Below are 22,591 nucleotides of genomic sequence, written 5' to 3' on the forward strand. Positions count from 1 at the left end.
TTAGTTTTAATGACGCTGTACTCAGATCTGGAAATGCTGAGTCAGATGGGTCAGAATGTTTTCACCTGCTTTAACTGTGACGTACATTAGCCATCGTAGCTGTGGGTCCACCCACAGTTTCATACATTATTACCACATTATTACCAACGTTTCAGGGGCACTCACTTCTGGTTTTACCTCCAAACAAAGTGGTCCAGGTCACTTTTATCGTGTCTGTCTGATCAGCTGACTGCTGAAGTTTCTTCTCTGGTCAGACGTGGTGGTAGCGAGCCCTGTTTGGTCTGTGTTTTTACAGCTGACAGAAATGAAAAAACTGAAACTGAAAAAAAAAATGTACGTTTTAATAAATCAGGATCATCCTGTAAGACCGGGGAGGCAGTGGTGTTTGCATCATGTCAAGTTCAGTGTGGTCAGGATGTCGCACTCTTTAAAGAGTGATCAGACTGTGTTTTGCTGAACTGGATGGAGCTGGACCAGGCGTCTCATCCAAATTCCTGTCATCTTGACGGCTGCCCAAAGGGTCTCATTTGGCGGACATTTTTCCCTCCAGGCGTCCAGAGATTTCTCCATTTCCTCTGGCCTGTGAGTTTGGGGAAGGGGTGGATGTCACGCACGTGCCTGTGCACGTCTGTGCACGCACATACATCCGAGTGTGTTGTTGTACGTGCGTGTGTTTTCTCTACACTCCCCTATGCACTTTGTTCCTTCGTATCTTTTGCTTGGGAACTTTGAGTGAAATTAGTATTCCAACAACATCGCAGGGGTCATGCGATCTACACCCCACTCCCTCCCAGCAGTGCATCTTGTTGCACCCACCCCCTCACCCCCCTTTCTTCCTCTCCCCCTCCCTCTCCTTTCTCCATTTTGTGGGCTGCAGCACTGCTTTAACTAGAAGCACGGGGAACAAATAAAAATAGATGGGCAAAGTTGTGAGATGTGAGCCCTGAGGGACGCACTGTACGGATATACATTTTCTGTGAGCATTTGGAGCGGCCCTTCTCGTCAAAGAATATTATCCCGTCCCCCTCCTCACCCCACCTCACCCCTCCCATCTTTGGATCACGGCAGTAATTCAATTGGGGATAGACAAGAGCAGGATTTCCTTGATGCTTTTTTTCCTTTCCCTATAAACGGGTTGTCTGCCTGTCAGCATTGATAATGCTAGCTGGTGCACACTGCGGCTAACTCTACCCAACCCGCGCTGCCATTCTCCATACTGCTCCAGCATTGAGGAGCTCCTCCATGATTTACTCTATGCTTGTCTGCCCATCTGGGTTTTTTTTTTCATTGGCTCTCCCTCCAGAGGACTCGGCTGCCCGTCTCTCATTCTCTCGCGCTGATCTGTTTTTCTGTTTGACAATCTAAGCATTGTCCATCTGATACGTCTGTGTGTCTACGGCTATCTTTCCATCTGTGGAGATGGGAATGAAATGTGATCTGACAGGAGGTTGGATTTACTGTATGCTACCTTACAGTCACTCAGTCACCCCCTGATCTCAGCTCTCTGTTGAGTATCTGAGATGATCCATTCTCCAGCATATCTGATCAGCCAGGCCGGGTTAAGTTATGGTCAGGAATAAGTCGACTCGCATCAGACCGTCCGGAGCAGCAGGCATCATCAGTCAGCTAACAAGGACCCACATAAGTGTCTGATGTACAGGCTGACAGGTGTGATCGACCAAAAACCTCAACGCAGAGTGTGGTCGGTTTCCTCTGAGAGCTTCATCTTTGAGATTTTATTCTGACAGTTTCTTGACAGTGTTGACTTCAGAACTGTTTCTACCACTCAGACACGCTGTTATCATTTTCTGAAATGTTCAACATCATGTTAATGGGTGCCAGGAGAATGTGACAAGGTGTGGCAAACATCACAGCTGCACTTAAACACACTCAACTTTGATTTTTGTCACAATAACAGAGAGCAAAAGATCGAATCTAAAGAAGTTCACACAAGAGACAAGGACAAGTGATCCCTGTCTTTACTGGAGAGTTTAGTGACCTCTATTATGTCTAATAACTGAGCAAATAAAAACATAGTCTACTTCTACAAACACTCACAGACGTTTCAATGAGAATAGAGATTAGACTATTATATATGTTAAAATCGGGCTCTACGTTTTTCTAGCAGTACTATCACCCAACATGTTATGAACGTCTCTGCAGTTCTAATTGAAAAGTAATTAAGGATTTAATGACAAAAGCTACTGTTCCATGCCCAGAAGACATTCTATATGATAGCTTTTCATCTGAATGTGGTTGGCTAATAATATCAGAGGACTGAGAACATCTAAACCCAATCTTAATCGTCAAAGATCTGGATATTTTGTCTGATAGAGTCACAGAGTGGCGCAGGGATCCAAAACAAAACCGTTAAATGAAGAGCAAGATGGAGAGAGAGCGAGAGTAATAGGCTGCATCAGAGTGGTGAGGAAGCTAATGCCTCTTGAGACTGTTTGTAAGTGAGGGAGGCCTTTGGATGGCGAGCTGACTTCAGTATGTGCATTACTCAGCCACATAAATCTGGGAGCCCCCGCCTCGCCTGCCTGCTTTGGTTTGGCTTTAATTACCTGAGCTATCCTGCACTCACCACCAGCACTTCCCTAATGGGGCTGCCTCGCTCGGGCATCACTCACACTCAGTCCGGCCAGCTGGCAGGATGGCCTGGGGGGGGGAGCCTGGCCCTCCTATTATAACTCCAAGTCTGTGCCCTAAGCACACCTGTAGTCTGACTGTGTGTGTGTTTGTATGTGTGGCTGTCCATCTTCTCAGCTGTCACACAAACTAACTTTTGCAGCAGGGAAACAGAGCGTTAAGATTCCTCATGTAAACAATCCTAAAATATTAACTGCTGTTTTTATTTGAGCTCGTGCTGACCAAGACTGTCCACTAATTCGGCCCCCCATTACACCATTAGGTATCTGATTAGTTATGTGTCCTTGGGGGTTTGCTGTCAGTCAGTGACATGTCATGGCAGCTTCACCACTCGTCAAGAATGTTTGCTTTCATTCTCCTTGTGTACAGCTGCCTAACAATGTGCCAAGAGCTTTCAGTGCTGACTTAAAATGCATCAGACCTTTTTGTTCCCCTGCGTGAAAAGACACCGAGAAGACTCGGTCTGAGCTCCTCGCGCCCCGGCTGCCGTTGAATGACTCACAGTGACCTTGGAGATTATTGCTATACTAGACAGAAAAAATGCTATATGTTTGTCAAGAGCTGTCTGTCATCAATGAGCTTTTGTGTTGGCTATCGATCGGCGCCTGGGCAGGACACCGGGGTTGATGGATGCACAACAAACAGACTCTGCATTGCCAGCAAGCCGCCCAGCCAGCGGCCCCCCTCATGATGGGATGTCAAGCCTGGGAGGCTCGCCCCCCCACGCTTGCACTTCCTCCCTCGGATGCAAGTTCACCCAAGTGTTGGCCCCGCCCTCAGCCTGATGCAGAACTGAGCTGTGTCCCTAAATGGCGATTCATTAGTAAACATGGAGTGGATTACTGTAGTTTAGCCCTGCTACTCGTGCATCGATAACAGGCCCTGATTGCTTTGTAAAATGTTGCGAGCTGCTAGTGAGAGCTGTGCCACTGTATCTGCAGCATGCACATATAAAGATAACAGCACAATTCCCCTATCAGTTGACCTGGTTTCTCTTCAGTTAGCAAGCTCCAGCCTCCAGGGTGCAATTGAGAGCGCCTTGGTCCGATACTGGATACAACACAAATGCCAGGCGCAATGCAACAATCATCATCCCCTGTGATTTTGGCGATTTTTCAGGAAGTGAACTACCACTGCTACATTATTCAGCCTCTGTCTCTCACACAAGAGAGAATGGCATTAAAGTTAATTTCAGCACAGCTGCAGCTGGTGCTGTTGCATGCACAAAGAAGCCGCATTGTTATGTATTTTTATTGTAAGAGGAGAAGCAGCAAAAAGCGCCTGTTGGAAAATCAGCAAAACACTGTTGTGAAGTGTTTGTTTTCCTCTCTTGACTGGGTTTAACCCTGCCTGGCTGCTAAGCGTGGATATGCTATGAGGTCGGACTGATCGATCTGCTTTGATATTTTATAGACCCCACTCAGCTTCCACCAGTATGAGCTGCTGCTGCTGCCCAGTATTTCCCCAGTGCAGGATTACTGTGTGATCCACCTGTGCCACCAGAGATTTTAGACAAACAGGCGTCATAGGCCGTCAGCCATGGACACCAAAACCCAACACACACACAGACACACACCTCTAAACAGACAGATCAGGGAGCAGCAATTGACCTCCCCAGTTAAACACCGTACAAAATAGAAAACATCACAAAATATAAACTGTGAAATTTACCACCTATAACCATCTTTCTTTGTAGTTTCCACTGTCACATTATTCTGAACATCTGGGCTAAGAGTGTGTGGCACTAAAGCCTGTGTAATTTCACAGGCTCTGTGTGTTTCACAGGTGCTGGACTGGATCCAAATTGATAACAATTTTTCAGAGTTTGCAGACTCAATAACACTTAGAAGGATACAGGAAAACAACAACGCCGGACATGGAGGGGAGGTCTGGCAGATTACAGGAGATTTGTCGGCCCCTGGGAATTCTCACTCAGCTGATGTTGACAAAGTAGAGCTGATGTAGGTTACTGGAAAAGAACAATAAAAAACCTTTTTGGAAGAGAAGCCGTTCATGTATACAGACTTGTGCATGAAACATTTTGAAATTTCTTTGTCTTTTCCCTTTCAACACCCTCTCCTCCATTCTCTTGCACCAAGGGTAGAACATCAATGAATAATTCATCAGTCAAATCCAAAAATCTATGAAATAAAATCATTTGTTGCTCTATAGTGTGTTTGACAGAGAGATTGTTTATAAGGGTGGTAAAGCAGGACTCAAGCGTTGGTAACAATCAATAATCTGATGGAATCCCGAGGCCTTCGCTTGTTGCCAACGCACATCCAGAATGAGACATCAAAACAGCTTTTGGTTTCTATCCTCTCGCTTGTGTCTGCAGAACATTTCAAAATGGGCAGTTCAGACATTCTTCATTGGTCGTTTTGTATTTGCATTATTTATTTCTGCATTAAAAAACCCCTCTCCCCACATCTTGAGGTTGTCATTAGCTGCAGTATGTTGCGACGATGCTGAGAACAATTAGGATAATAATGCCGTGACCGATCGTAATGGTGATAATGATAATGAAGAGATAATGATAAGAAGGAATGAAAATGACTGTAGCAAATAGGGTTGCTGTTTTTAGTATGATTCCACAACAGCAACAGCACACTTTCCTCACACCAATAATAATAATGATTATTATAATGATGATGATGATGATGAGTCCAGAATCACCCCTCCCCCTGTCATCCTCCTCCCCCCTTTTCCTCGCTACTTCCCTTTTAGAAAAGGGAGGGGTCGCAGCACAACTTCCAGTCATTTTACCAGTTACCCCACCACCCCCGCACCCCACCCTGTTCTTGGAGCCTGGGCCAGCAAATGGTGAATGGTGCCCAGTGCCAATGACTTATTAATCTCTCCACTGTAAGTGAAAAGGCCTGTGCACTAATGAGGAATGATTAAAGAGAGTGAGGAGCCACTTCTTAAAGAGACAGAGTGTCAAAGAAGGGAAGCACTGGGTAAAGAAGAACTGGATAAAAACTGTTTCCTCTTGGACCTGGCTTTGTGCGTTGGGGAACTGTCATGTTGAAAAAGGGAAAGGGACAAACACTGCTGACACAAGTTGCAATCACATTATTGTCTAAAGCAATGGTTCCCAACTTTTTAGGGTTGTGAGCCAACAACGCAGTCTGTACCTGTCACTATTTGCCTTCGTGTACCAGTCGCAACCAGTTTAATTTTAGGCCTGAAATACTGACACAAGCAAAAAAGCAAAGATTAAAAATGAACATAATTTTAGCAAACCAGGTAAAAACAGCCTCAGTCCAAGGTGGACACAGGTGTCCACATACTTTTGGCCACATAGTGTGCATAATGCAGTCAGAGAAAAACCATGTTTTGCTGAGGTCAGAGATCACTGCCTCTGTGTCCGTGCTGTGTTTGGATCTTTATTAGCTCCCTCCCGCCTCCATTTTCTGCTCATAATAATTTCATTACAGCAGAGAAATGTACATTATTTTCACTTTAAATTCAACAACTGATCTATTAAAGCAGGGTTGTGTTATGAGAAAGGGAAGACCACCGAGAATCCCCGACGGCGAGTAATGCAGTGCGGCGCTCTACTGTATGTAGGTGTGTATACATTCTGTTGATAGCAATTGGCCCTAATCGGCCCTGCGGCTCTGCAGCAAAAAAAAAAAAAAAAAAAAAAAAAAAAATCGGAATCCACTTAGCAACGTGGCTAATTTGCATAGCTTTGAAGAAGAAAACGGGGTCTGTGTTTAGTCAGCTTAGATGGAAGAAGCAGGAAGAACGTCAGAGTCTGACACTCAGCGGGAGACAAAGCAGCTGGCTGACTGGTTTGTCTGACGTTTGGGCTGGGTGGATGACTGGCTGGCTGCTCTGGTATTGCTTTGATGTAGGGCCCTCATCAGACTGTGTGTTGAAGATGTTTAGTGATGTGTTTGGGGTTCACCCTGCTGAAACAGTAACTGGTAAATTTAGAAATTAAAAATAGTGTTTCCTGTTTTTCCTATTCTGCTGCTCTTATTAGCTTAAATGCATGGACAGAAAGTTCTGGTATATGCCAGCTCGGTACCTAGAAGTATGGAAGTTACTAAAATCTGTTCAGTGTAATTAAACCCAAATGTAATGGATATGGAGTGATATTGTGAGTGTGCAGTATTTTAATTCTCACACAGCCAACAGTAATTATGCAAACATCTTGACATGAATGGTTTCATGTTGTTAGCATCAGAATTTCTCCTCATCGCTACCATTTATCCAGTATGCCATAAACACAGCATAAGCTTCTGTTAAAAGGTTAAAGGTTTCACATTAAGGGAAACACACTTTTTGGCTTTGTTGCCAAGAGCTAAATAAGAAGATTGACACCAATCTCATATCTGTGTACTAAAAATAAATCATGTAAAGTTAGCTTAGGTTAGCACAAAAACTAGAAAGGCTGAAATAGCTAGCCTATTTTTGCATAGATTAAACAAACAAGATGTACTGGTAGGCAGATTTTTTTTACTTTCTGACAGCCAGGCTATTTCCCCTGCTCTCCAGGTCCAGTATTATAATAAAAGATTATTATCATTTATCTTAAATTTGATCAACATGTTGCATCGTAATCGATTCAGATTTTACGCCTCCAGCAGAAACCAGTGTCATATAGTACAATAAATATGTAATCACTCACTGTTTGATATCCATCATATCGGAGGTGAACACACTGACTCGACCATATTTGATTTCTCATAAAAGAACAATATACCAGCCAATCATAAGACATCTGACATCCACTGTCTTCCTTTCTCTCCTGACCTCCTGTCTTCTGTCTCTGTGTCTCTTCCAGCTCAGTGGGCTTTGATTTAAGGTCTCTGCAGCAGTTTATGGTGTATATATCCCAAACGGACGTTTTAATAGGCTTTTACTTTTTTTTCATTGTATTGTGCAAAGTAAGCAGTAATCATAAATTATAATAATTATAATTTGTTGCTGCCGGCTGAAAACCTCGCACAGTATCTCTGAAATGTCAAGTTTTCACAAAGAAAAACAGCCTTGTTGCAGAGGTTGACCACGGCTGCATGTGTGAGGATTTGAAAGGTTTTAATAAATGGTGGTTTTTCACTGTTTGACTCAGCCTATACAGCAGTATGTAACCTCACAGTAAAAACATCAAATTTGGAAATAACAGGTGGAATCTTTTTTTATTATTATTTTATCCCCTGTGCAGCCAAAAACTGTAGTCCAGGTCCCAAAGTTTCCAAATATGTCAGGCTGAATGTTTTGGAAACATTTATAAAAAACGATGCAACAGATATTATGGAATGAACCATAAAAAACATGGGCATCTTGCACTTGTGAATTTCACTCAGTGTAAACATCATGAGGCTTAAATTTGGAGCTGATGATACAGAACAAGCTGATACAGAATATGTGTGATGCAGTCAGGCCGTTTAATCAGAAGCTGTTGGAAAATGATTTTTTCAACAGTACAGAAGTTCTGCCCTCAAACGAGGTCAAGTTTATGTGTTTTCGAGATGGCAGAGGTCATGGCTGTTGATTTTTCATTGAATGTTAATATGTTGTAATTTCACTCGTGTGGAGTTTTTATTAGTAGCTTTATAATACACTTGAAGACAATGCTGATACTCCCAACGGCTTCAACCTTTCCCTACGTCATTATGCCTTTTTATTTCCCTATTAGCCTATGTTACCCGCCTGCTAGCTTGCTACTTCATTAGCCCCTGCAGCTTCTAGAAGCCGACAACATTAATATCGAAGAGAAGTTGACTGTTTTGCTGACGTCTTTTGGCGTCCATGTTGCCGTTCACGGCTTCTCATGTTGTGGCCACGAGCTCAGGAGTTCCATTTGAAGGCAGCAGCACTAATGTGGAAATAAAAGGGAGAAACTGGATGTTAAGGAGTTAATATCATCTGTTAGTTGTTTTCTACAGATATTGAACAATGATACCAGGCGGACTGACCTGCTGTGTGCAGTTATATATTGTTATTTTCCCCAGGATAACAAAAAAATAAGAACATCTGCATTTTAGTTGTTCCCATTTTTCTACTCCCTCTGTATTTTTTATTCATATTCTCTCTCTTTGCTCTGGAAACTGCCATCAGGCTCAGAGGCAATTTACGGTACCTTTGAACACGTCCTTAACGGTACCATCATGCGTCCATCAGTGCCACTGTGAACACGATTTTATTACTCAATTTGATTCCATACAAGGTTCATTCCCCACATTTTTTATGCATCGTGGGCTTAGCTCAGGCAGAAAATAATCTGGACAGCGAGAGCTCTGTATTACAGTTCAAACAGGATAAAGCACTGACAAATTTCGGACCGGAGGACTAGTGAGCAGGGAGGACAGGGAGAAAGAGAGATTAAGAGCTACACCATTGTTTACCTCCTCCTCTAAGGTGCAGGATACTCTGTCGTTTATAAATGTTGGTAGCTGTTATTGGTTACCTCGCAGGCTTTTGGGGAAAGAGGAAAGGAAAATGAAAAAAAAAAAAAAAAACTTTGGGAAAGACCCAGGAGGGGGTTCGATACAACTTTAATAATGCGTAGCAGGAGCTAAATGAGCCATTCTGCGGTACTTTAAGACGTCTTCCCTCCACCCATCCCCCACATCCACCCTCCACCTCGCCCCCCTCACGGTCTCAGGGCCTGAATTATTAAAAGTGTTGTTTTCCCTTATTGCATTGCAGCAATGTGCCTCGTTGCTAGAAATGAGCTGCACATTCTGGAGCTGGAATGCTTAAAGCGACCCACCTCCAACGGCAGAGCCAGGGGAGGAGGCCGGAGAGCATGAGGCTGAGGGCGCACACACACACACACACACACACACACACACGCACACAAACACATGTATCTAAATAACTACAGTCACCTTTAATGTTAACACCACCCTCATGTGGTTCTCTTCTTTTTCTTCTAAAAGATAAATATCAAGCAGGCTGTGGACAGAAAGCTTTGTGAACTGGATCTTACTTCCAGGGCTGCAGCTGCAGATTATCTCCATTAATCAATAATCATTAAGTCTATAAAATGTCCATCACAGTTTTCTAGACCCCAAGGTGATGTCGCCATCTTGCTTGTTTTCCCAACCAACAGTCTAAATGTATTCTGTTTACTGTCAAATAGGACAAAGAAAAGCAGTAAATACTCACCAGTTGGAAGAGAATATTTGGTATTTTTATTTAAAGAATTATTCAAATTATTGATTGATTATCAAAAGTGAAATCAGTTCAGATTTAATAGTTGTAATTTTTTTACACAGATGTATTATTTTTCTTCATCTGTAACAGCCATCAGAGTTGTTGGGTTTGTTTTTAGATGAACTCAGATGAACTGTACGTGTTTTTTGGGTCTTTACTTCAACTCATATTCCTGTTAGTTTTGGATTGATATCAGCCTTTTATTTAAAAACCGATACTGGCCACACTGCAGAAAAACTCTCTCTCTCATCTTATGAAGTTGTTTTTGTTTGTAGTTTAGTCCTTACATTTTTGATTTTCCTAAAACAAGTGAAACAAATCTGCTATCATGTTCATCACTAAGGCGCTTCAGACTATTTTAACTATTTTCTAAAATCAAGTTATGCTTTAATCTGTTCCTCCTTGATTCTCTCTTATTTTAACTTACCAACTCTCATTCATAAAAACTCTTGAAACACAGTGATTTCTATTGGAAACAGGTCAAACTCTTCCCATTGAACCAGCAGCTTTTTTTCGCTTGTTTTGAGAAAAGAAGGTCTCGGACACAGAAATGGCTTCATAAGATCACACGTTTTGCAGTGCAATCAGTGCATCACCTCTGTTGTAACAGAAAATAGATGATTCACAGTTTCTGATGCAGAAATAATAAATACTGCATTGTCTGTGCAGAGTGCGTGAACTAATTCTAATTTAACAAGTTCCCATTTATGTTTGCGACTTTAGAAAAGTTTGAAAAATGTTGAAGTTTAAGGTTGAATGTCGACATTTAGAATAATTTATAAGCAGATTCAATCCTGAAATATTGGTAGCAGCATCAGCCTTGAAAACTATGTTGGCCAAACTCCCCATGTACGTCTGCACTGAGATAAAAAAAAAAAAAAGGCAGCTCTGACTTGCAGCCAAAAGAAAATTGAGCCAGACTCAACTAGGCATCTCTCACTTAATAAAACAATACCCTCTCCTCCCCTTCTTCTGCTCTTGCAGGTATTGTTGAACATGCCTGATGATTTAGGTGTTAAATAATTTGATGCCTGTAGTTAAATACCTCATTCTGAACAGTAAGTTCCCAAAAAAAAAAAAAGTTGTAGATAATGTGGACTGCAGGTTGCATTCCTCCACCCCTCCCTGCAAGCCCCACACGTACACCCACACACACACTAACGCACACTTTAATCACACAATTAATAATTAATCAGAGGTTGGGCTCAATACTGTCGAGTCTGCAGATGAGAGAACACCCAACTGCTGAGAAGAGCCCGAAAAAAGCTGGATTAACAACCAAAAAAAAAAAAAAAAAAGATTATCAACAGTTCATCGAGAACCAATAAGCAACGTGTCATCAGTTTAGGTTTGATTTTATTACACTGCTGAAAAACACAGATGCTGCAGCGGTGCGAACACAGAGTCGAATCCATTTTTACAACCAAAAATAAAATAATAAATAAATAAAAACCCACAGGCTCCACAGCTCTACAGAGTCAGTGAGGGGAAAATTAAGCTGTCTCTTCTATGTGACATTTTCTACATGCAAATATGGAAAATTAGATTATGTGCTCTGTTCACTGCATGTAAACACCATTAATAATGCCATAACAAACTGGTTCTAGACGAATAGGTCAGGGTTGTGTCTTTGTTTGTCCACTGTAAATGGACAAACAAATGTATTACACTACTCTCAAAGTGATCATTACAAACACCAATGATCATTTTGTTCAATTTATTTATTCACAGTGAAATATTAAATATTTTCCCATACTGTTAGCAGAGAGCAAAGAGCAAAGTCATTAGTTTCTGTATGTTTTCTTTCTTTATTAGCCTCTCTGTAGTCCCTCTGTAGGCTCTCTGTGTTTCCAGTGTTGCAGCAGAAAGCAGAGTGTTTACCCAGCTGTAATTACAACATGCACAATGACCTCATTCTGCTGTGTCAGTAGCGGTAATGTATAGCTCTTGATCTTAAACTGCAAAGAAAAATGGTATGCACTTATTTTCAATATGCTGACTACATTCCCGGCATTTTTTAGACATGGCCGTGACGGCAGATCAGAATTTGATATAAGCACTGGTGCTCCTATTCGTCTGACAAGGTCTCTCTGCCTTAATATGCATTCAATAATGTGAAATGATATTAGCTGTAGGAGCTCATTGACTGTGCACTCGGGGTCTTACGGTGTCTCTCCGTCTCTGTCTGTATCATGCTCTTTATCTGTTCCTCTTCCACTTTCTCTCTCACACACACACACACGCACACACACATGCACAGAAGAAATGGAAAAAAGGGGGGAGGCTTGAACCGCGGATAGCAACAGCAGCAGAGCAATCACACCGAAGCAATGCCCCCCACGCCTGGCCCATTAATAACAGTAATACGCACACCGCGCCCAAGCCAGCACTGCCGAAAGCACCACTGACACTTTAATGGGCATTTTTTACTTTTGTTTTTAAATAATGCATGTGCTGCTTGTCAGCACTGCTTCACTCCACCCCTGGTGTGCCTTTGCAGCGTTCTTTTGTGCAGAAATTACAATGGGGACCTGTGTTTTCTGTGCTCGCTCCATAAGCTGCATTCATCACATACATGGGGACGTCGGTGTGCAGTACATCACACTCTTGGGGACATGTGTGTGGGCACACATGCATGTGTGTTTTTGTTTGTCAAGGCTGCTCATTGGCGCTGAGCTAATTAAGAGTGTCTTTGAGAGGATGAACTGTGCACTGAGGCTCAGTGGCAGTGGACACGACAGGAAGGCTGATGCTGTACCTTTTACAGCAGCCTGGACACTATGCCACAGTTGTTGTGTATCTGTCAAGCATACTACTGTTAGATTTATTTATTTTTATTTATTTATTTATCTATTTTTAAGTAGCAGGGAAAGCCTGACAGAGCCAAAGTTTAACTTCTGGCTCCTGCTCCAGTAATTAAAATGACTAAAACTCCAGTCTTGGAATTTAAATGAACAGTATGTCATGTGGTTTACTCAATTAAAAATATATATATTGCTGTTTATTTAATATTTATGTTTTTAGCTGCCTTTAAGACCATTTCCCACAACCCCCAAGATGTTTGTGGGTAAAGGGTCCACTGAAGCCAGCTGAGTGGCAGAGCTATGACAGGACAGGGAGGACCAAACAGCTAAGATGGTTTTTTTTTAGACAGAGATTTTTTTGAGATTTACAGCTAAAATAATGGAAAATAAAAGGAGAGAATCAGAGGATATCACTGATGGAGCAAAACCAGCAGTTACACTTATTTCTTTACTCTTGTACCATGAACTTGTTATTTAAACTGTAAAGTGAACAGTTGCTGTGGTGGTTTTGTATTTTTTTGTTGTTTTTACCGTGTCCCTGCTGTAAACTGAGAAGTATTGTGGGTTTACTTGTATCGTGATCCCACCTTCTAATTTGTTCTGGAGGCAACGCTGGATGTCGTACGTGCAGTAAAACATCAGGGGAGATGTATTTAGAAAGATAACACATGTCATTTTTTAAACTATAATAATGAAACAGGTAATGCATTCAGTGACAGGCGTCAGTGAATCAGCTTGTCCTGACCAACAAGCACCAGTAACATCAAACATTAGTAAAATCATGTTAGTCGTGATGTGGCAGCATCAGTAGCTCGGCTCTCGTTAGCCACTCTATAAGCGTCCTGAATACAGGCTGGGGTGGTGGTTTGTTACCTTGTTTGGGATTTCATCAGATTAAAACGCTCACTCAGCCTGTGGAAACTAAAATCATATAACACTCGAAGCCTCAAGATTCTCCCTGTGTAAACAGTTTTAAGATCCTAATATCATTGCAGAAACAGTTGCTTGTCTTGTAACAGGAGTGCGTAAAAAAGAGAACAATAAAATCATGTTATCATGTTACATTTTTACAGTGTTCGTGCCTCTGTAAAGTTGTTTTACTATCACTTAGACTAATTGTAACTTTTTGATGTTAAACTCTGAAGTGTTATTTTTGGACTTGTTCAGAGGTTTAAAGTGACACAAGGCTTTTAATGAGACGACGAAAGCGCTTACAGGTTTAGACGCTGTTATGTTATTGGTTCAGAAATCTGAAGATTTTTCTCACCATCACCATACTGCATACTACAGTTTTGTTATTTGTACTGTGCTGTTAGATCAGCTGGACTCAGCTGTGCAACTTTATTGATTCTAGACAAGCTACCTATCTGTATTCGTCATTACATGTAAGGTCAATAAACCTCCGAAATCAATATTTATAACAATCGATGCTGCATTCTCTATTATTTCTCTTCCTGTGCAATGATTTCCTGTGATTGAATTTGCCTTTTTTCTCTCAGAGCAGAGTGTCTTGCTGCTGGAGTGCATGCACTTGCCCCTTGCTGCTTCCTGTCCGTTTCAATGACGCCTGGCTGTGTTTCTTTGTGTCCCTGCAGGAAACACGTTGTGTAAGTCAGGAAGCATTGCTGTCTTCGGGAACGTGGTATACAGCGGACTGCTGAACGATCACCTCTGGCATTTGGGAGTGCCCCTCTTTACAAGACTGGTAAGAGCAGCAGGCCCCTCTGTGCACACTTACCTCCATTTTGTCGGAAGAGTTTCATGCAGTTCTGTTGAACCCAAACAGACTTCAGGTGCAGAATTCCCCAAAGTCTCTAATGGGCTGCTTTTGATGCGTGCTCTGTTGACATGTGTTGAAGTTATACTCAGCATACAGGATGTGACAGTTGTCTGCTGTGGATATAAGACGAGGGAACCCCTCCATATCTCAGCATCTTATTTCATATCAGACTTTTAAAAGGTTTTCTGTGCTCTCTGAAGGCTTGAGCTTCAGGTAGGAAAGTCCCATGTGAGCCATAACAAAGAAGTGTCTTCTCTAGCCCTAAAACGCAGGTGAAGCCATGCCTGTGTATGGATTCATTTTTCCCCAGTCGAGACTGGCCTGGTGTGTAGTTTGCGCTGAAAAAAGGCCAATTAAATAATTCATGAAATTTAGTTTTATGGCAGAAGCTTAAAAAAAATTACAAGGTTTTAATTAAGAGCTGGATTAGTTGATGTCTGTGTTAAGAATTAATGATAAATGTCTATCCCTTATTGTCAAAGGGAAATTGAATGTTTGTTTTACACTTACTCTCACTGGTGCCTGAATGTGAGCTGCAATACAGAAGAGATTCTTGTGAACGGCACAAACCACGAGGATCACAGAGCAGTTTTGCCAAAGAAAAAAGAAATTCAGCTCAGCACTCTTTCTTCCTGTTAATTACCCTCTTTCTAACCGGGTCGCAAGTTTTCATCAATGTTTATTATTGATTAAATCTGTCGTTGTAGCTGTCATTTATGAGTTGGGAATTACTGTTGATTGGTGCACAAGGGTTGCATATAATTGGGTTACATTAAATAGATAATTCAGCTGATCTCATAAATGTCTAATGTGAAGGCTTGTTTGATTATCAATTAATGTCAAACGGAGATGTGAGAGGCTGTTAGGATTCCAGTTGGGTTTGGTTGTGTTGCATGTGGCAAAGCTACTGAATCTCTCTGCAGCTCATAGAGTGAAATATATATATATTACTTTATATATGCACTAATGAATTCAACGTAAAACTGAAGCATGCATGCACTGACACACATTACACAGTCTTTGAAAGATCTAACAAATGATACAAACATCAACATGACAGCTGACGGGGATTTCAATTAAATGGGAATTGTTACTATTTTTACATGTCTACCTGTTCTCATGAAGAGGCTGAAAAAGCAGGGAGGGGGGAAAAGTATTTTCATAGTGCAGAAGTCACTTAAATGCAGCTTTTTGAAAGCACAGTATTTCATATAAGAATTAAGACATTTCTGCAACACATTCCTCCTGAAGGGGCAGTTCACATCAGTTTACTTGTCATGTTTTGCTCAGCTGTTGTATGATGTCTTATGTGGCTCCAGTCAAGTCAGAGAGACTGCATCACAATCAGGAGGTGTGGAGTTTAAAATGCACTGTGACTTATCTCCAAACAGCTCCTAGTATTTCTACTGCACTGTGATGCCAGGATGTAAACAAATACATCGGGTTAATATGTGCGTGAACACGTGGACCACACACACATTACTCATGTTGTGAGGACAGCTAACGACCGCTGTCAAAGCATTAACATCCTCTGCATCCCACCTCGGACCGCTGAGTGACGACTGAGCTCACAGGCTGCAGCGGCGCTCGTTGAAGTGTAAGGTGCGACTTCCCTGCTGTGACAGAAAGGTGTGGCCTCGTGTAGCGCTCGGCGTGCCTGCTGCCAACGCACCAGGTCTGCCCGGCAGTGGTATCAGCATGACGTGCAGCAAGCCTTCACATCCCCAACACACAGCCCCTAATTACCGCACAGCCCTGCCAGTTTGCAGCCCTGGGCCAGTATTGCCTGCTCAATGCCAAGATGTAAACACTGCATTATTAACACTACATACAGTCTGTGCACACGGCTACGTTTAATACACTCGACGTATGCCTACACAGAGGCGTTACTTTAGTGAGATTCTTTACGTGGAACCATACAATAGATTTATTGTTTCCCAGACAGTGAGCTCCAAAATCACCAGATGGGCGATTTGCTGCGTATAGCGTAATGTATGCTTACAAATGATGTTTAATGATGTCTTCCAGGGCTGGGAAGCAAAACATTACCGTTTTCAAGGCTAAATATGCAGGCTATGTCAGAAGGCTGGAGTTAAATAAAATAAGTAACACCATGTATTTTTCTTGTTACTTTATGCATATTTATTGGCTGTCAGGATGCCTTGATAGCGTAGCATTTCCCATCATGAAGGTCTAAATGTTCTCTCTGGTCTGGAGGAGAACCTGTGAATCTTTTATGTATTTATTTGTCTTGTTGACATTAAAGCAGGCAAATTTGAATATATTGAATCGAAAAATACTTGAATCAGCCAATTAAATACCTCATCATGTGTAATATTTTTTAACTGTAAAACTCCCCCAGGTGGGTAAAGCTTCTCAGTTTAAGTAAGAATAATAATAATAAGACATGAGCCTCATTTGTGTTCTCACTTGTGGCTGTAGCCCTGGCTCTGAAATGCAGAACAGGAGTAATGTATCTGATAGTGCTAACATTCAGACAGTCATTCAGTACTCCCAAAAATAAACTGTACTTGAAATTACATTTTTGGTTATTTTTTGTCTTCATGTTTTTTTAGCTGAGTGTTACCAGGTATTTAGCAGCAGCAGCAATTCATAGAACTCTACTCTACTCTCTCTACAAGAATAAAAGTAGAAATAAATGCAATATGAAAAACTTTCTAACTTCATTACCACAAAAAAAAAAACAGTTAATATGCCGTAATCCTGATTTAGAGGAGAGGGAGAGAAAGAAGAGGCTTACAGAACTTTGTATTTTCCTGTTGTTTCAGTGCCGTATTTCAAACAGTATCACTCTGCACAGCCTCGCTTTCATGATGAGCTGTATTTAGCATTGAAATGTCAATACCTACCTGTGGAGCCGATGAAGACAGATAAAACGAGCGTAGCCGCGGATCCTTGTCAGGGAGTTGTAAAACGGGTCACTCCATAAAGTGAAGTGTGTGATTAAAGAAAACTAACCTGGGAGACTCAGGATGGAGCTGCATCTCCTCCCGTCCTCAGCCAACCAACCGGGTCTCTCACCAGCTGAGACCAGACGGCACAGGGCCGAGCGTTTGATGAATGAGGACGAAAGGCCCAACTAGCCATAACTATAGCCCAGAACTCCAGGGGGAGTTTGAGGGGGTTGAGAGTGAGAACTCAGGGGAAGTGCGGCTCATTGTCTCCTCTGGAGTCTTTCTAATGGCAGGATCTGAGTGTAGTTTGACAGAGGATGCTCTGTAAGTAGCAGTTCACTACAACACAGAGGTGAGATCGTCATAAAATATTAAGACAACAGATTTCAAGTCAGTGAGGGTCTGAGACAGACGGACATTTTAGGCAGAACAAGCTCTGTATGAGGCCTTCACTTCCTCATCTCTTTGAAAGCTCTATCTTTATAATGGATGGCAGAGTCTCCAGGGAGTGTCTAGACTATGGTGGGAAATCTAAATGGTCGGGAAAAACACTTGCATCCTTGGTAAGCAGTGTGGAGCATGGGAGAAACGCAGCTCGGAGAGGAGACAGGAAGCAGGGAAGACTAAGTCTGCACCCTGAGCAACGCCATCTTAACCCGAATTCCAGTTTTCATCTCTAATTGAAGGAGATTCCTAGAAAGGAGACACGGGGATTAAATGGTGCGAAAATGCCCTCAAATTCTTATTTTTTACCTTTTCTCCTAATCCCTCCAACCTCAAGTGCCCTTAACTTCAGACCACGATGCTCTCTGTCTACATCCACATCACCCCCGCCTGTCTCCTGCTTCCCCTCTGGTCTCTCTCTCTTTTTTTTTCCCTTTTTTTTTGCCTCCACCCTTTTTCTTTTCCTCCCTCTCTCCCCCTCAGTTATTTATGAGCAGGACTTGAAATAGACTTCAGTATTTGATAAAAGCGTGAACCTTAATCCGAGTTGCCTGAGAAGTGCATTTCATTTTTATTTCCCATCAGAGATTGATGTAGGAATGGGGCGGTTACCCACTCTGTGATTGCTAATGTAAATCCATTGGGTTCTGGTGGACATGTATAAAGATATGGAGGACTTGTATGTGCATGGTAATGCCACCAATAAGAGATTGTGTGTGTGTGTGTGTGTGTGTGTGTGTTTGCAAAGTAATGGAAAGGCTGGATTGTGATGTGACAGAGATGTAAAGAAACAGGAGCGGTTTATAAGAATTATATGGTGCATCTCTTGATTTATCAGAAGTGCAATTTATTCCTGAGATAAAACATTCCTCTAAAACATCACAATATTTGCTAAATCACTAATTGCGATTCTTTAACTGCCAGTATGATGTTTCATATTTCAGTGTTCACTTGTGCCTTTCCGAAGGAGGTGGAAAAATAAAATGGGTGATAAATTTAAGATGACAGTTACGCCATATGAATGAGGCCCCTTGTGTATCAATTCGCTCACAGCCAGCTGCAAATTTAACTCAGCCTCCTTATGTGGCAATTACTGATGGGTAACATAACCTGAATATATCTGCTCTGTTCATTACAGCAATGTTCTCTATAGCTGGCAAATGTTCTTTAGGATCCTACAGCAAATTAGCTCATCCCCCAGGACGTCTTTTGTTTTATTGGATGAACCAGCACTAGAGGATGCCGCAAAACCACTGGAGCTCTCCGCAGCCTGCCCCGGCTGCCACAGGGTTAATATTTAAAAGCGCGAGCTCCCAGTCGTGTATTGATGATATGTTTTGAAAATTGCTGAGGCAGGCTCATTGTTACAGTGCTGTCTAGAAGATAGCCAAACCCCCCCCCCCCTTCCTCCCTTCCTCTCCTCCCCCCTCTCCCGTTCTCTCCTCCCCCTTTACAGCCGCCAGATGGAAAACACACTAAAGCATGTAATGTAATATAGCTTGGCACACAAAGGTGTTTCACACCAACTTCATCTGGCCTCTGATCCGCCACAAAAAGGGTTTTTACCAAACACACTCCTGGTCAGCAGCCTCTGAGCTTCGGCCGCCTGCATCGGGGGGAGGAAAGAAAACGCACATGCACACACATGAAGACAGCGAAGCTCGGCAGCTAAAAGTAGAAAACAAGTGGAAAATAGGCTCTGCCTCCCAATTGCCTGTGGCATACTTTAAGGTTTTCTCTGAGATCCCCCACTTTTTTTTTTCTTCAGCATTGTCATCTTCTTCTCTTCAATGAACTAAAACTGCCAGTGCACTTCAGTGCAACGTATCAGTCACAGACAGTGAAAAGAAGAAAGAGGAGCGATCTGTTAGTTCTCCACTATCACCAGCATCATCATCAACACAAGCTTCCCCCCCTCCTCCCCCCCGCAGAGCTCTCCACCACGACTCCCAGCTTCCTGCCCCCGCCCCCTCCTTCCTCCCTCACCGCACCACCCCACCCCCCTCCTCCCCGGGACGCTGAATTTTACAGTACCGTCTGCAGGATCCCGGTTTGTTCGGTGCACTCCTCTATGCAGAGCAACACAGCTCCGGTGGAGGAACGCTGGAGGCAGCTGTCAAGCGCAGGCTGCTGCTGCTGCTGCTCTAGTTGAGCCTCGGTGCCGTACCGACTGATTTCACATTCACCAATAAGAGACGGCACAGGGGGGAGAGAGAGGGAGAGAGAGCAGAGAGACAGAGGGAGAGTCTCGAAGTGAGTGGTGTGGAGAGGCAAGTAGAGTGGAAGAGTGTCAAAAGAAAAAAGAGGTTACAACACCTCCCCAGCTCTCTTTCCTTTTTCCCATCTGCTTTTTTCCCCCTCTTTCTTGTGTTGGCTCAGAGGAAGAAGAGGCGAAAGAAGGGGGGCTTTTAAAAATTAACTGAAGAACAAGCTGCTTGTAGAGAAAGAAGCGAAAGAAGAAGGGGGGGGGACCTCAAGTCAAGCCCCATTGAACAGTTTAGAGGGAGGGCTTCCTCAGTGGAACAGGGATCAGTAAAGCTCTCTGTCCAAACGCTCGGACTCTTCTTGACGCCCACACTGGCTGGACTGGTCCCAGTGCTCGGCCCCGCTCTCGTCTGCCCGCCTGCCCACACCTGTCCCGCTTCCACCATGATGATGTACTTTTGGGTGAGTACCGGACCACAAACTGTGGATCTCTTATGCGCTCAGGCTGCTCCGGCATGGGCAGAGAGTTGGTGTGTATATGTGTGTGTGGCATATGCGTCAGTGTGTTTCATCCTCTACAGTATATACAGTGTGAGTTTGTGTGTGTGTGCGTGTGTGTGTGGTGTTGCACCTCCCACATGCATGAAGAGAGCTGATGGTTTTCCACTTCCATGTGTTTTATTGATGCTGGATGCTGCAGCCAGATGCTATAGAGGCCTGCGTGTATGTGTCAGATTTATTCAGCCTTTAAATGAGGGAGGATGTTGGAGTGATTATTACCCACACTAATACCTTTACAAGTATTGTTATTCAACTTCCACTGACAGTCAAAACTACCCAGCATGCAGTATGTCTGTCATTTGAAACTATATCCCTCCAATTTAATGCCGGCATCTCAAAATGAACTGCTCAGGGTCTTATGGGGACACGTTTTGATTTCCGCGTCTGCGTCTGCGTTTCAAGCGCTTTTTGTGATGTTGTTGTTTTTGTTGCTCACATATCTAAGTCAGACAGAATTCCTCCTCTTTTTTTTTTGTCTTTTCATAAATTAAACGACATTAAGCGCAGAATGAGGATGATTACAGATTGTCAACTAGAGCTGCTGATTAATTCTGTTTGAGATCATGTGTGATTAGTCAGATTGGTTTTGTCTCTTCAGTGGTTTGTATTCTCACCACAACAATACCCGCCCAGTGCTCGCTGCTTCTGCATTTCCACTCCTTTTTTTTTTCTTACCAATGCACATTGCAGACCATCTTAATCCCCCACTGTTTTGCTAACTTGTATTTTGTACCTTCACAGAAATACAAAGTAAATGAAATTATTTTCTAATGCAACACATATTTCCAGCACTGCCACTGTAAACAGTCTGAGCTGTAATGCAGTTACAGATGTGTCTCCTGCAGACTGTGTGTGTGTGTGTGTGTGTGTGTGTAGCTATTGATCGTGAGTTCAGATTTCTGGGGAGAGAGCATCTTTTTTGGGGGGGAAAGTTACTTTACATGGACGACTCCATTATAAACGACTTAATACTTGAACCGCATTTTTTTTCCACATTCTTGGTAGTGAGGGTAAAACATGAATAACAAAAGCATGTTAAAGCGTGCTGTGAATGAAACAGCGCTGCGTATCGATTTAGAGCTCAGATTTCTGGAGAGAGAGGATGTTTTGGGGCCAAAGTTACTCTAAGTGGAGAAATGAGCTCATATTTGAACCACAAGAAAAGTTTTCTTTTTGTTTCCAAGTAGAGTGGAAGTGACAGGACGGTGTATGATTTCCAAATTATGTCATAACTCAAAGAAAATAATACAGCGTGTAGCGTTTGAGGCCTCGCTCCAGCACAGGCCTCCCTGATACTCAAAGCGTTTCTCCTGGGTATCGATGCTTAGTGAAGGAGTCTCATCACTGTCTTCTCGGCCTCTTTGAAGGTTTGCTGTGAGGATGCAGCTCACCTCCACTTTCATCACTAATTCTCCCTCCAGCCATTCGGAGCGATGACCACACACAGATGTAGTGCTGAACAGAGTGAAGCAGTAAATGCTGACAGTTTACAGCCCTGCAGGCTCATCAGTGTAACAGTTAAATATTGAATTCCTTTTTCACCCTTTGCTCACATGAGAAGTTACATTATTATTTAGCTTTAAGCATTAGTTTAACATGACTCCTTATTTTAACATCCACCTCTAAAACTCCCAGTTAGTCTGTTTTTACTTTCAAGTATCAGGATCACAGAAGCCAAATGTCCAGTGTCAGTGATAATCTTTTCCTCAAAAAATAAAAATCAGCGAGAAAGTGACATTTTTTAACATTTAGCATTTGGCCCCCAGTTATGAGGAATATTACTTCAGGTAAGAATGAGAATCACTGAATCATTTTTAAAATAATTCAGTCTGGGAAAAATGTTGATAGAGTGCTGAACTAATGAAGTAAAGTCAACTACTCGATGTGTTTATCAAAGAATGTTAACTGACATCAGTGATTGGGTTATAAATACACTGAAGCTGTTAATATTTTCCTTGTTCCAGCTGCTCAAATGTGGGTCTTTGTGGTTTCTTCATGGACGATACCTGGGCGCCTTGTTGTCTTGAATGTGAAAAATAAACTTTACAGTGACA

The 22,591-nt window shown here is 42.5% G+C and overlaps 1 protein-coding gene across 2 annotated transcripts in view; it reads left to right on the forward strand.

Annotated features, from left to right (window-relative positions):
* The window catches only part of LOC108874404 (RNA binding protein fox-1 homolog 3), a 344,196-nt gene that overhangs the window by 215,581 nt on the left and 106,024 nt on the right, over window positions 1–22,591 (forward strand). For both annotated transcript variants that reach the window (XM_051074169.1, XM_051074170.1), the window contains one exon: window positions 14,228–14,337. In XM_051074169.1, the coding sequence (XP_050930126.1) occupies window positions 14,228–14,337 (110 nt within the window). The remainder of the gene's footprint in view (window positions 1–14,227; window positions 14,338–22,591) is intronic.

This window comes from Lates calcarifer, linkage group LG11 (genome assembly GCF_001640805.2).
Source record: "Lates calcarifer isolate ASB-BC8 linkage group LG11, TLL_Latcal_v3, whole genome shotgun sequence".
Classification (NCBI taxonomy): domain Eukaryota; kingdom Metazoa; phylum Chordata; class Actinopteri; family Centropomidae; genus Lates; species Lates calcarifer.